Here is a 15,017-nt window from a genome sequence, read left to right as displayed (position 1 = left end):
GTGAGTTATACCAGTCAACAAATAGACAATTCCAATTTTACACAAAATATTGGAGAATAAATAGAGAAACACTGCAAAATTCATAGCATAAGATTAACTGTGAAATCAGAATCTGACAAGGACTATACAAGAAAGAAAAATTACAAGCCAATGTTATTCATTAACATGAATGCAAAAATCTTAAAACAGCAGCAAATAAAACCTAGAAATATACAATAAAAGACAATATATCATAACCAGGTTGTATTTCTTCCAGGAATGAAAGCATGATTCAACATAGGAAAAAATACATTGATTTCATTATCTCAATTAAGACCACAAAACTGCATCTTATCAAATTTGATAACCTAAGTCTTATCAAATCAGAATAGACAAATATCTTAACCTAACCAGCAGAACTCCAGGTTGGGAATAACTTCCAGGAAGTTTCCTTAAAGGAACTAAATCCCATGAACATACATCCTTTTGCTGGCCAACATTTCTGCTTCCTGAAATGCAGACTCAGTACTTCAAAGTCCAGTACTTAATATTGGCCTATCAAGCAACCTTAATATAAGACTAGATTTTAAGCACACAGAACTGAAAGACTGAAGGAACCTGGGTCCCTGACAGCTTAATTGCACCTCCACATAAGGGCTGTGTTGCATGACTCTGGGTTGTTTTGACTTCTTTGAGAATTAGTGTATATGTATGTGTGATACTTTAATTTATGCACCCAAACCCCATCTTAACACCATTTCTATTCAAAGGTACCAAAGGATCTAGCTTCGACAAGAAAATTAAATAAAATGTGTAAGAATTGTTAAGAAACAGAATTGCCATTATTAATATATGAAAAGAAAACTCAAAAAAATCTCTTAGAAAATTACAGAAACATGAGTTTAAGATGAATGGATTAAGAAAACGTGGTACATTTACACAATGGAATATTACTCAGCCACAAAGAAGAATGAAATTATGGCATTTGCTGGCAAATGGATGGAACTGGAAACTATAATGCTAAGTGAAATAAGCCAATCCCAAAAAACTGAAGGCCAAATGTTCTCTCTGATATGGGGATGCTAACTCACAATAAGTGGAGGGGAGAGGTAGAAGATCAATGGATTAGACAAAGGGGAATAAACGGAACAGGGGAGGATGGGAATAGAAAAGACAGTAGAATGAATTAGACAAAACTTTTCTGTTGTTATATAAATTATACAACCAGTGTAACCCCTGTCATGTATAATCACAAAAATGGGAAGTTAGAATTCCTATATGTATGATGTGTCAAAATACATTCTACTGTCATATGTAACTAAAAAGAACAAATATTTAAAAAATGAAGAGTTGAACAAGATGGCCTTTCTATACATCAGCAACCATTGGTTAAAAGCTTTAATTAAAAAATTTTATAGTAGTATCAAAAACAAGGTACCCAGAAATACATCTAATCTAAAAATCAAAGCTTTTAGTGAGAAAATTCTGAAATCCTTTAAAAGAGGACTAAACTAGCTCAAGGATAGTGAGAGTTATTGATGTTACTTCTGAAAGAAATCCAAGGACTCAATGTAATTTTGATCAAAATCACAACATGGGAAAAAATCAACAGTTTTCCAAGGAACTTTAAAAGCTAAACTTTAAATGGAATGGCAGAGATGGGAATAACCAAGACATACCTGAAGAACATGGTCTCAGACATCAAATGCTATCATACAGCTACATACAGTATTGAAGAAAATGGGTAGGTTTGGGGACAGAAAAAGGAACAACAGACCAAAAGCAGTAGCTCAACAACAGACTCCACATGTATCTGTAAGCTTAAAGTGTCACTGGAGGTCAGTAACAAAATAGTGACACAGTGAATAAATGATGCTAGGACAACTGAAATGAAAACAAACTGGATACCTGTCTGATGACATATATAAAACTCAATTCTAGATGGTGAAACATGAAGGACAAAACTAAAAAAATATATTGTTAAGATCTTGACGGAAGACTGCTCAAATGAGATTTTTAAAACTTGACCTTTTCAACTATATTAAACTTATGGAAAAATCTTCATTATATTAAAATCAAAAGTCCTTTATAGTCAAAAACAGGAAGGAAAGAAAGGAAAAGAATAGAAAAAATGGGCCAAAATACTAAGAAAACACTTTACTGCATTACTGTCCACACTAACATAAAAAGCTCTTGAAAGTTAAAAAAAAAAAAAATCAGCAGGGCAAAAAAAAAGATTAAAAAAAAAACAAGCCAATAAATATTCAAAAAGATGTTCAATCTTATTAGTAATCAGGGAATATAAATTCAGCTCACAGGAAGCCATCCCATTTCTACCAAATTGGAAAGGAAGAGCTTTAAGAGCTACCAAGAATATGGATCACCTGGAACTCTCCTAAACTTTAGATAAAAGGATAAATTGACCCCACTATTCGGGGAAATCATTTGCTTTTACTAATAAAGCTGAAGATCCATACCCTATGTTCCAGCAATTCTACTGCTATACATTGGTACAATCACACAATACAAGACTACTCACAGCAGCAACAGAAAAGAACTACAATCAAAAGGTCAATCAAAGGGGGAATCCAAGAGGGTGAGCCAGAGGGAGGCAGCATTCTGTGTTGCTCAGTGGCCTGAGACTCAAGTAGTGGGAATACTGCTTCTCTGTGAGAAATAGAGGACCCTCCCCACAGCTGCTCCCATGCAGGAACCAGAGCTGCCAGCCTGCACAGGGCTTCAGACTCAGCGTCACAGCAGGACTCCTCACAACCCACCAGTGCAGAAATCCTTGATGCCCGCTCCCATGAAGGACACTTAAATGCTACCCACATGCAGGAACTCCAGCTGCCACTCCTGTGTGGATCCCCTTCTACCAACTTGGGGCTTTCTCAGTCACTTCCATCTTGGGACTCTGCAGCCACTGCCATAGTCCCCTACACACGGTAGCCTACCTGCACCTGCGGACATCGCACAGGCTCTGAAGACAACACACAGCCACAACACTGCACACCACAGAGCTCATCTCTGAACACATCATCCAACGCCATTGCCCAGCTCCCCTGACCCAGTCTGACACACCATCACTGAAAGCAGCCACCTCCATCTAGGGTCACCTTCGCGGCCATCTTTATTTGGGGCAACTCCCAGTCTAAAACATAGCCTGGGCAAGTATGATAGTTCACAACTCCCCCCTCTACCCAGTTTTAGCTGCTAACCCAGCACAGTGATTGCCCAATATAAAACAGCTCTCCAAGACAGTGTGCAGTCTCACAAGACCAAAGGAGATCCTGGGGTGCAGTCTCCTATCAGGGACCAGCAGGTGCCATACCCCACTTCCAGGTGCCCTGCGCCCAAGACAACCCTACCACCCTAGTAACCTTCACCATCCTGTGGATGAAGATACCAGCCAACAGAAGATAACCCTAACTATTGGATGAGAAGGGAAGCAGGATGGATACTGATCTCCAACCAAAACAATCCTTATTTCTTCCTTCAATATTTTTTTTCTTTTCCTTCTTTATTTTCCAGCCCTCAGATCCCCAACATATGTGAAACCAAGTATTAGGATTCTGAGGACTGGGATGTCTGAATAGTATATTATATCTGTGTTGTCTATTATTTTTTCTATTTTTACATTTTTTATTTTTCTTAGTTATTATGTGTGTTTTATATACTCTACTGTCTTACCACTTACTTGTCTACCCAAAATTACTTCCTCTGTCTTCTGCTACGAACCTTCTTAGATTCCTCTTTCACACTCCTTAAGATATAATAACTCTATATCCTCACCTCCTACTCTCTCAACATCTCATCCTACACCTCATCCAGGTTCTTTGTCCACCATCAGGAATTGTAAACCCAAACCTACAGTTTATATTGTAGATAATAACTGAATTAACCATTTCTGTATATTGTGATCAAACTGTAAATGTCTGATTAGCAACTGTTTGGTTTAAGGTTATACACTGTTTGTGCTGGGATTTGTTAATATTGTCCTTTCCCTCAAAGGAGAAGTATTGGAACCTTGCAGAGGCACTATAAGCCTTCAGGGTAAAACAGTAACACCTCAGATCCCCACTGCTAGAAGGGAAGACACACTAACAAAACGAAAAGACAAGGGGAAAAAAGTGCCCCAAACAAATAAAAATACTACATTATTAGAATCTATGGTCAGCACAGCAGAAGGAATGACAGAGAAGTAGTTCAGGATGTACATAAAGGATAATATAAGAGAGCAAATATAGGCAGCAAAAGATCATTTTGACAAAGAGCTACATAAGCAAATACAGGAAAGGAAGCAAAAGATTAAAAAAAAAAACATAAATCCTTGAAATGAAAAAAAAAACAGTAAACCAAATTAAAAGTTCAATTGAAAGCAACACCATCAGATTAGACCACTTGGAAGACACAACCTCAGACAATGAAGACAAAATATATAACTTGAAAAGAATGTAGACCACACAGTGAAGATGGTAAGAAGCCATGATCAGAACATTCAAGAAATATGGGAGAGCATAAAAAAGACCAAATTTAAGAGTTATTGAGATAGAGGAAGGCATAGAGTTCCAAACCAAAGGAATGAATAATCTATTCAATGAAATAATATCAGAAAATTTTCCAAACAAGAAGAATGAATTGGAAAACCAAATACAAGAGGTTCACAGAATACCAAATGTACAAAATCACAACAGATCCACTCCAAGACACATTATAATGAAAATGCCTAGCATACAGAAGGAGGAGAAAATTTTAAAAGCCATGAGAGAAAGGAATCAGATTACATATAGCGGGGGAAACCAATTAGGTTATGTGCAGATTTTTCAATGCAGATCCTGAAGATTCTGGAACAATATATACCAGGCTTTGAAAGTAAATGATGCCAACCAAGAATCTTATATCCAGCAAAACTAAGCTTTAGATTTGATGATAAAATAAAAAACTTCCATGATAAACAAAAGTTAAAAGAATTTACAACTAGAAAACCTGTACCATCCTAGGCAAAATATTCCATGAAGAGGAATTGAAAAACAATGAAAATCAGCAGAGGAAGGTATTACACTAAAGGAAAAACTAATCAAAGGAGAAATCGTGTCAAGTTTAATACCAAAAATAAACAAATATAGCTAGAAATAGAAATTATGTCTCAATAATAACCCTGAATATTAATGGCCTAAACTCACCAAACAAAAGACATAGACTGGCAGATTGCATTTTTAAAAAAGACCCAACAATATGCTGCCTCCAAGAGACTCATAAGATAGGAAAAGACATTCACAGACTGAAGATGAAATGTTAGGAAAAATCATACCACTTACATGGACTATGACAGCAAGCAGGGGTTTCCATCCTCATATCAAATAAAATAGACTTCAAGCAAAATTAATCATAAAAAATATCAAAATAGATCAATTTCAAAAAATGAAATAGAAGATGCCATCAGAAGCCTACCAACCAAGAAAAGCCCAGGACCAGAGGGATACACAGCTTAGTTCTTCAAGACCTTTAAAGAAGAACTAATACCAATACTCTTCAAATTATTTCATGAAATAGAAAAGAGGCAACACTTCCAAACTCATTCTATGAGGCCAATATCATCCTGATTCCAAAACCAGGCAAAGACAAATCAATGAAAGAAAACTTTGGACCAATATCTCTAATGAACATATATGCAAAAATTCTTAATATAATTCTGGCAAATTGAATACAATAACATATCAAAAAGATAGTGCACCATGATCAAGTATGGTTCATTCCAGGGATGCAAGGTTGGTTCAACATATGGAAACCAATAAATGTAATTCATCACATCAATAGACTTAAAGATAATAACAATATGATCATCTCAATAATGCAAAAAAAAAAAAAGCATTTGTCAAAACACAGCACCCCTTCATGTTCAAAACACTTGAAAAACGAGGGATAACAGGAACATATCTCAACATTGTAAAAGCTATCTACACTAAGCCCCAGGTCAATATAATTCTAAATGGGAAAAACTGAAAGCATTCTCTCTAAAAACTTGAACAAAACAAAGATGCCCTCTTTCACCACTTCTATTTAACATAGTTCTTGAAACACTGGCTAGAGCAATTAGATGAAAGAAAATTAAAGGGATATGGATAGGAAAAGAAGAACTCTAATTAGCACTACTTGGTAATGATATGATTCTATACTTAGATGACCCCTAAAAAAAATCCACCTGAAAACATCTAGAATACATGAATTCAGCAAAATAGTGGAATATAAAATCAACACCCATAAATCAAAGGCATTCCTGTATATCAGTAACAAATCCTCTGAAAGGGAAATGAGGAAAACTAACCCCTAGCCTCAAAAAAATGAAAATACTTGGGAATCAACTAAACAAAAGAGATGAAAGTCCTCTACAACAAAAACTACAGAATGCTACAGTGTTTACAGCAACACAATTCACAATAGCTAATTAAAGAAGACCTTAGAAGATGGAAGATCTACTTGTTCTTGGATAGGCAGAATCAATATTGTCAAAATGATCATACTACCAAAAACACTATACAGATTTAATGTAATTCCAATCAAAATCCCAATTACATTCCTCGTAGAAATAGAAAAAGCAGTCATGAAATTCATCTGGAAAAATAAGAGACCCAGAAGAGCTAAAGCAATCCTTAGCAAGAAGAGTGAAGCAGGTGGCATCACTATACCTGACCTTAAACTATACTGCAGAGCAATAGTAACAAAAACACCATGGTATTGGCACCAAAATAGACGGGCAGACCAATGGTACAGAATAAAGGACACAGAGACTAACCCACATAATGACAGTTATCTTATATTAGACAAAGGCACCAAAAACATACATTGGAGAAAAGAGCCTCTTCAACAAATGGTGTTGGGAAAACTGGAAATTCATATGCAACAAAATAAAATTAAACCCCTATCTCTCTCCATGCACAAAACTCAACTCAAAGTGGATCAAGGACTTAGGAATTAAATCAGAAACCCTATGTCTATAAGAAGAAAAAGTAGGCCCAAATCTCCATCATATAGGCTTAGGCTCCTACTTGCTCAATAAGACTGCTATAGCCCAAGAGTTAAAATCAAGAATCAATAAATGAGATGGATTCAAAAAGAAACAATCAGTGAGGTGAATAGAGAGCCTACTTTTGGGGAGCAAATTACTACATGCATATCAGATAGAGCACTAATATCTAGGATATAGAAATAACTCAAAAATCTTAACACCAAAAAAACAAATAATTCAATCAATAAATGGGCTAACGAACTGAACAGACCCTTCTCGGAAGGTGACATACAATCAACAAATATATATATAAAAAAAAGTTCAACATCTCTAGCCATTAGGAAAATGCAAAATTTTCATCTCACCCCAGTCAGAATGGCAGCTATTAAGAAAACCTTAGAAGATGGAACGATCTACCTTGTTCTTGGATAGGCAGAATTAATATTGTCAAAACGACCATACTACCAAAAGCACTATACAGATTTAATGCAATTCCAATCAAAATCCCAATGACATTCCTCATATACATAGAAAAAGCAGCCTTGAAATTAATCTGGAAAAATAAGAGACAACAATAAGTTATTGGCAAGGATATGGGGAAAAAGGTACACTCAAACATTGCTGGTGGGACTGCAAAATGGTGCAGCCAATATGCAAAGCAGTATGGCAATTCCTTGGAAAACTGAGAATGGAACCACCATTTGACCCAGCTATCCCACTCATTGGTCAAAGGACTTAAAAACAGAATACTACAGGGACACAGCCACATCAGTGTTTACAGCAACACAATTCACAATAGCTAAACTTTGGAATCAACCTAGATGCCCTTCAGTAGATGAATGGATAAAGAAAATGTGATATATATACACAATGGAATATTATTCAACATTAAAAGAGAATAAAATCATGGCATTTGCAGGTAAATGGATGGAGTTGGAGAATATAATGCTAAGTAAGCCAATCCCCCCCAAAAAAACCAAATGCCTATTGTTTTCACTGATATAAGTGGCTGATTCACAATGGGGGGAGGCAGGGAGCATGGGAGGAATAGACAAACTCTAGGTAGGGGAAAGGGGAGGGAGAGGAAGAGAGGGGTCATGGGTGTAGGAAAGATGGTGGGATGAGATGGACATCATTACATGTATGAAGACAAGAATGGTGTGACTCTACCTTGTGTGCAACCAGAGATATGAAAAACTGTACTGTATATGGGTAATATGAATTGTAACGCAGTCTGTCATATATAACAAACTTTTTAAAAATATTTTTAAAATGTCAATAATAGAATTAAGTAGCAGAGGTAAAAGAATGAAATCTATCTACATTCATCACCATAGTTTACTCTTAAAAACAAGCCAAAGAAACAAATCAGAAGAGATGGATAATTCCATTTATATAAAAGTCTAATTGACAAAATAAAACAGTATGCCTTTTATGTGACATGACTATAAAGAAATCTTAGGAAGTTTAAAACAGACTGCAAGAGAGTATTGTTCAAGATTGGCTGGAAGGGAGAACTTGACAGCAGAGTTCAAACAAATAAGTAGTAAATTTCCATTTCTTAAGCTGAATTAGAGGCTCCAAACTATCCATATCAGCTATATGTACTCTTCTGTAGCATTATCTGTTTCATAATAAATTTGAAGTGACTCCAAAAAATCCAAAGTGCTGTTTTAAATTACCTTTTTGTTCATCTCACTTTAAAAAAAAAAAAAATGTCTTTGCTTAAAAGTGGTCCTTTAACTGTTATAAATATATTGTTTGTTTTCTGGTATTTTAAAGACTTCTCATAAAAAAACTAGGAAACATATTCATGGGTACTCTGTATATTGCACAATAAATTCCTTTGCAAAGAAATTCTAAAATGCAAAAGACCTTAAGGCTTTATGCAGAAATATAGACTTCAATGAGTTACACTCATACAATCACTAACTAAAATGCACCCCACGTTTGTCTAATGAAATCCTTTGAACTTTTTAGTGACTATTAAGACAAACACAGTAAGTGGTATAAATGAACCCGGAGGGAAGCTATCATCTAAACATGGTATATCAGATTTTAATCATAGATTGTCACATGAAGTCTCAAAACAGATCTCCTTTGCATAACGCAATTGTGGGACTAAACTGAAGACCCCAGCTGGGTATCTAAAGTTGAATGACAATTTTGTGGCTTTGGGAGAATTCATACCCAGTTTCCACAAAATTATAATACCCAATTAAGATTTTTTTTCCCCAATTTCTGCAGCACCATTTGATGGTATTTTTTGAGCACTCATTCTAAAATCTCTGGAGCAAGGCAGATACCAACTCCACCAGATGAAATCCTTAAAATCAATATTCACCGTTTTCAAACCACATTATTAACCAGCAACAGATTCGAGAAACCCCCAAATATTTTTGGAACAGATTATCTTCCAGATCTCCAGATCTCCCTTTCAGAAGGCTACCGAGAAAGAGCAATGGTGGAAAGATTGCAGATGGGTTAGGAGAGTCCATTAATCATATGGTCAAAAGTTAGTCAGGTAGGACCTTGCAAATCAATCAAACCCCCTCGTTTTGCGGATGGAGAATGTAACTCACGAAGAGGCACACCTGTTTTAGTTTAATCAGCTAGTTAAGCCTGTCTCCTCTGGTCCTGTCCTGCGGCCCTCTCCATGCCCACCCACAGATGCTTCTATTTGCTAATAACTCAGCGGAGCAAGTGAGAGAATTGACAGCTCCGTAATGTCAGGACTAGAAATGACCATAGGTAATCTCGTCAACCTTTTTTCTTAGACCTGGGGGAATTGAGCTGTAAAGTGACACAGCTGGAGGTTACCGACCCTCTGCTACCTAGCAGCGAAAGCCAGTCATTAACACTGACGACCCCGCTTTCCAGCTTCAGGTAGGTGGGCATCAGAAAGAAGCCCGAAACACAGACTTCATTCAGCAAGCATCTCTCCGCCTCCCACGCAGAACCGCGAAGAGGGGAGGTGGGCTAACTGTCACAGTCAGTGCACAGCACGGTGAACACTGCGGCGGAGCGGACTCCCAACTCCCTCCTAGCTCTTTGACTCAGTCCGAGGGGAGAAGAACAAACAGCAAGGCTGCGGTGCCTTCCGCAAGAAGAGGTACCTGAGGCTCGCGCCGCAGTCTGCCGCCACTACAGCACCGGAGCCCGCCACCCCACTTCCGGGGTTGTGTCGCCGCTAGAAAGCCGGAGCTCCTGGAGAGCAGCCTCGGGCGCCGCCTCTCCTAGACCCGGCTCCACTGCCCACTCCGCCCGGACCCGCACAACTTCCGGAACGCCGCGCGTCACTAAGCAGCTGATTCCCACTTCCGTAGGCAGAACCTGCTCACGCCCTTCCCCAGCCTAGTCCGGAACTGCGTGACGACGTTCGCTGCTTCCGCGTATTTGATTGGCGGAGCTGGAGCAACGGCCTTCGCTGATTGGTGCCGGGGAAATCATCCCCACCGACTCCCGCGGGGTGTTCAGTTTCAGTCCGCTAGTTTCCCGCCGGCCGCGAGCGTAATCATGGTTGACTTAATGGAGTTGCCCAAGGCCCGCGTCAACGCCAGCATGCTATCTCAGTTCATCGACAGGCCCGTCTGCTTCGTAGGAAGGCTGGAAAAGGTGCGCGGGCTCGCGGTCTTGGGATTTCCCAGTGGGTAGCCGTGACCTTCTGGGTGGTGGACTCAGGGTAACGGAAGGAGAACCCAAAGCCTCAGCCTCAGCCTCATTCCCCTTCCTTTTGCTTTGTTTCGCACAAGAAAACTTTCCCCACACTTTAGCCATTGCAGCTCTGTTTGGGCGCCACTTGCATGGCGCGGAAACTAAGTGGTTTCGAATGCCCTGGGTTCCAAATTCCAGCGCCCCTCACCCAGTTCTGTATTTATATGAATTATATACTTGACTCCCTGTCTGCCTTCTCAGTTTGGGGTTTAGCCAGATTTGACTGATGCCAACTAAGCTCATCCTCCCGTTTCCTTCTGTAATTGTCCTTGATGAACGTCGTTTTCTGCTTAAATTTGCTTCTCCATAAAACATTTATTTGATTGTCGCTCCCAGATGCCGTAGTAGCCCATTATCTTACCCCAGGTTAGGGTGCAGCTCACTCATCCTACAGGCAAGAAACAGACGCAAAGTCTTGGAGTCAGTGACTTCAGAGCACTGAAGGAAAACCATTTATAAAGGCTTCTGTAATTCTTTTCATCCTCACATCCACTGAGTGAAATCAGTTATTCTTATATGACAGGAGCAGGTGCCACCTAGGAGTACAATCCAGATTTTCTAGCAATCAGTTCTTTTACTCCATGCTTAGTTTTTAGTACAGTCTAAATCATGACTGCCAGAAGATTCCACTTTTACCTCCTTTTATTTGATTTTAGCATAGGGTTACCAGATTTTCTAAATGAAAATAGGAGCCTCTAATGAATAAATAACTTCATTGTTTATCTGAAATTCAAAATTAATTAGGCATCCCATGCCAGATCTGATAACACTTGATTGTAACTTGAACCAAATAATTAAGTAAGGGTCAGTCTGTTCATCTTTGGTAAAATTATGTACTTTTAGTGACATATTTAAAAGTTTTGTTTATGTGGAAATTTTAAAATTGTATATTTATTATTTTTAGATTCATCCCACTGGAAAGATGTTTATTCTTTCAGATGGAGAAGGAAAAAATGGAACCATTGAATTGATGGAGCCTGTATGTTTAAGTATTAACTTCTATATGTTTAATTCTTTATCTTGGATTGGTTTGTTGGTGTTTCTGATTGTTTGGAGTGAATATAAGAAGGAGCTTATAAAAACTTCCCTAGCTGACCCACCATGCCCACCTGTAATCCCAGTGCTTAGGAGGCTGAGACAGGAGGATCAGGAGTTCAAAGCCAGGCGCAGCAAAAGCAAGGCACTAAGCAACTCAATGAGACCCTGTCCCTAAATAAAATACAAAATAGGGCTGGGAATGTGGCTCAGTGGTCAAGTGCACCTGAGTTCAATCCCTGGTACCCGCCCCCCCCCCCCCCCAAAACAAAAACAAAAACAAAAAAACCTTCCCTAGCTATAAAATTAAATTCCTCTTCTCTTGGTGTATTTTCCTTTACATTTTCAACATGATTCTTTGGGCTTATGATTTTTTTAATATATCCTTTAAGTGTTGGTTGGGTAACAGTTCTCATTCCTTATGAAAGAAGATAAAATCACATAATAAAATTTTTCTGTTTACTTCTTCCTTCCTCAAGAATTTGAGTTTCTATCTTTCTCTTTTAATCTTTTTTCTTTCTCTCCCACCCCTCACACCCCTTCCTTCCCTGAGTCAGGGTCTTGCTATGTGCCCAAGATGATCTCCAACTGCTGGAGATCCAAGCAATACTCCTGCCTTAACCTCCTGAGTAGCTGAAACTATAGGCAGATGCCACCAAACCTGACTTTTATTTTTATTTTTGTTTTACATATTTTCGGTTCTCATTTATGCATTTAATGTTTAATGTGTTTAAAAACACTTGCTTGGCTTTTATGAAGATAAATCTATTATGCTGTTTGTAAGTGTGTACATTTCACTCTTTTTGAAATAAAAATTATATGAAGTTCCTCTCATTGGGTCTTTTTAAAACAAATTACTGTTTGTATAAATTCTGGACATTTTCAGTAACCTACAACTAAAAGGTTAACAGGATTTGTAACATACTGACAGTTAACTACTTAACATTTTTTAAAAAGCTACACTTCAGTTTTAACATTGGCAAATTTTAAAGTTACTTTGTTACAATGAAAGATTAATAAACTGTATAATTCGAAAGATAAGTAAACTATATAACAGTTTTCCAAATTAATTATCAACTGAAAATAAGATAACACCAAATTAACATTCAATGTTTTAGCTTGATGAAGAAATTTCTGGAATCGTGGAAGTAGTTGGCAGAGTAACAGCAAAAGCAACCATCATGTGTGCATCTTATGTCCAGTTTAAAGAAGATAACAATCCTTTTGGTAAATAAAGCATTCTAGTATTTAATGGTTTTATGTAATTAGGAGGAAAACAATTCTCTTCTTATTATGTGTTGGTATTGAGTCACAGACCTGCCATATTTTCAATTTCTATAGTTTTCCAATCCCATAGAAAAATGGGAGGACATTTTTGCCTGCTTCTTAGTCTTTGCTTGTATACAAAGAAAACTCAGCAAAGTCTAATATTTATAGAAGAGAAATTTTTTAAATATGATAAAAATAATATTTATTTTAATATATGAATTGAAGGCATGGAACAATGCAGTAACGCCTAAAATGGACCAGGCAGAAACTGCCTATATAATGGACAAAAAGTGGATTGTCTCCTGTTTTCCATGTCTTTTCTATTTTTGAACTACAAAAAATGATTTATGTCTGAATTTTAGAAATTGGGTTGTGAAAATAAGTTGACCTCTAAAAGGGAGAGAAAAGAGAAATAGAAATCTTTTAGATAATGATTAATGTTACAGCTTTTCATGGTGAATTTAATGTTTGCTTACATGTTTCTTTCAGATCTTGGACTTTATAATGAAGCTGTGAAAATTACCCATGAGTTCCCTCAGTTTTTTCCCTTAGGGGTTACACAACGTGATTGATCTTACTGAATTTTCTTGTGATTGCAAGTGGCTATGATGAAGATAATTAAAGGAGGTCCCACTTGTTTAAGGGAGAGACTCCTATGATTTCTAATATTTAATTTGCTCCATTTAAATTTTCATTTACTGAACTTTAGACATCCTAATCTGCATTTTTGTTGAAACTGATATATTGACTGTTCTCACCCAAGTCCTTTTATAAACTATTGCCACTCCATTATGTGGTCAGATAAGATATAAGATCAAAACAGTTGTCTAGAGTCCAAGTTTCTATTTTATTAATAAAAAATTAAAATAATGCATACTAGTAGTCATTTCATTTTTATTTAGTCCTGAATTCAAACACAAGCTTGGAATTTCATAACTGTAGATCAGGTCTTAGAACTACTAAATGAAACCTTGGGCCAACTGTGTGAAAGATATGCTCACCATCTCATAAATTCTGCCATATTAGTTAGTTGATACTCTAGTTAAAGTAATTTTTATGAAAAGGAACAAGCATAAATCTACATCTTCTGTAATTTGTGAAGTATCTTTCTTTCTGGGTTTAAAAACTGAACATATACTAATGCCAAACAAAGGGTACATGATCATCAAAAGAGTTAGTGGAATCACTTGTTTTTATTTTTTTGTTGTGCCTCCCCGCCACACACACTTTCAATTGCAATTACCCTTAGTATGGAATTCCTGTCTACACCAGGTAATATTAAGAGTGAGCAAGGAGAGATACGGCAGGTATAAGATAAGATTCCACAGAATAACTATGATGGCCTATGTAGCCAGTTAGGTTTTATGGCTTAACCAGTTCTCTTCAGTGAGGAAGTAAAATAATTCCAGGCTCACATACTTTGTAAGCTGTACAAAAATGTTTTATTTTAAATTAATATAACTTTAAATTTTAACTTATTATCCCCAAATATTCTCCAGATTACTTAAAAGACATAGCCAAAGCTAAAACATTTTATTATAAAACAAAGACAACTGGTTGAAAATTGGTTATGATGAATAATGCTATTATGAACAGCCAGTCTCAGTGTTGTCTTGCATGACAAGACTAGGGTCAAGCCCTTAATTCTGTGTTAACCCCTGAAAGTCGGTGCTATTAAATGTTGAGAGTGCCCTTAAACCTTCTCTTAAGTTACTGTATTTAGTAAGTTGGGCTACCTGAATTTAGGATCTGTCAGATCTTCTGTGTTAATGTTTATGATTCCATATCTCTAACCCCAATGTTGTTTCTAGGCTGCTCAACATCTATACCTATTATGTCCCACCAGCACTGCATTTTGAATGACTATAATTTGAACAAGTATAGCTCTCCTACCACACGTTCCAGTTTTTTCTTATAATAATTTCAATAAGTCATATGCTTTTTGTTTTAGAGTTGTACAACCCTCATCATAATAAATTGAGAACATTTTTGTCACCCTCAAAGTAAATTCTAT

The 15,017-nt window shown here is 37.1% G+C and overlaps 2 protein-coding genes across 3 annotated transcripts in view; one reads left to right on the top strand and one right to left on the bottom strand.

Annotated features, from left to right (window-relative positions):
* Positions 1-10,287, bottom strand: part of Umad1 (UBAP1-MVB12-associated (UMA) domain containing 1) — a 240,761-nt gene extending 230,474 nt beyond the window's left edge. Inside the window, exon 1 of one of the 2 annotated variants that reach the window (XM_071612605.1) lies at positions 10,102-10,287. The gene's annotated coding sequence lies outside the window, so the exon portion shown is untranslated. The remainder of the gene's footprint in view (positions 1-10,101) is intronic. The other variant, XM_027952798.2, reaches the window with a different exon arrangement.
* Positions 10,288-10,431: 144 nt separating this feature from the next.
* Rpa3 (replication protein A3) lies at positions 10,432-13,873 on the top strand. The gene is made up of 4 exons (XM_027952806.2): positions 10,432-10,600; positions 11,604-11,678; positions 12,853-12,961; positions 13,493-13,873. The coding sequence occupies exons 1-4, from the start codon at positions 10,502-10,504 to the stop codon at positions 13,573-13,575; spliced, it is 366 nt and encodes a 121-aa protein (XP_027808607.1). The 5' UTR covers positions 10,432-10,501; the 3' UTR covers positions 13,576-13,873.
* The last annotated feature ends 1,144 nt before the right edge of the window (positions 13,874-15,017 follow it).

This window comes from Marmota flaviventris, chromosome 1, assembly GCF_047511675.1.
Source record: "Marmota flaviventris isolate mMarFla1 chromosome 1, mMarFla1.hap1, whole genome shotgun sequence".
Lineage (NCBI taxonomy): Eukaryota > Metazoa > Chordata > Mammalia > Rodentia > Sciuridae > Marmota > Marmota flaviventris.
This window is presented reverse-complemented; position numbering and strand designations above follow the sequence as displayed.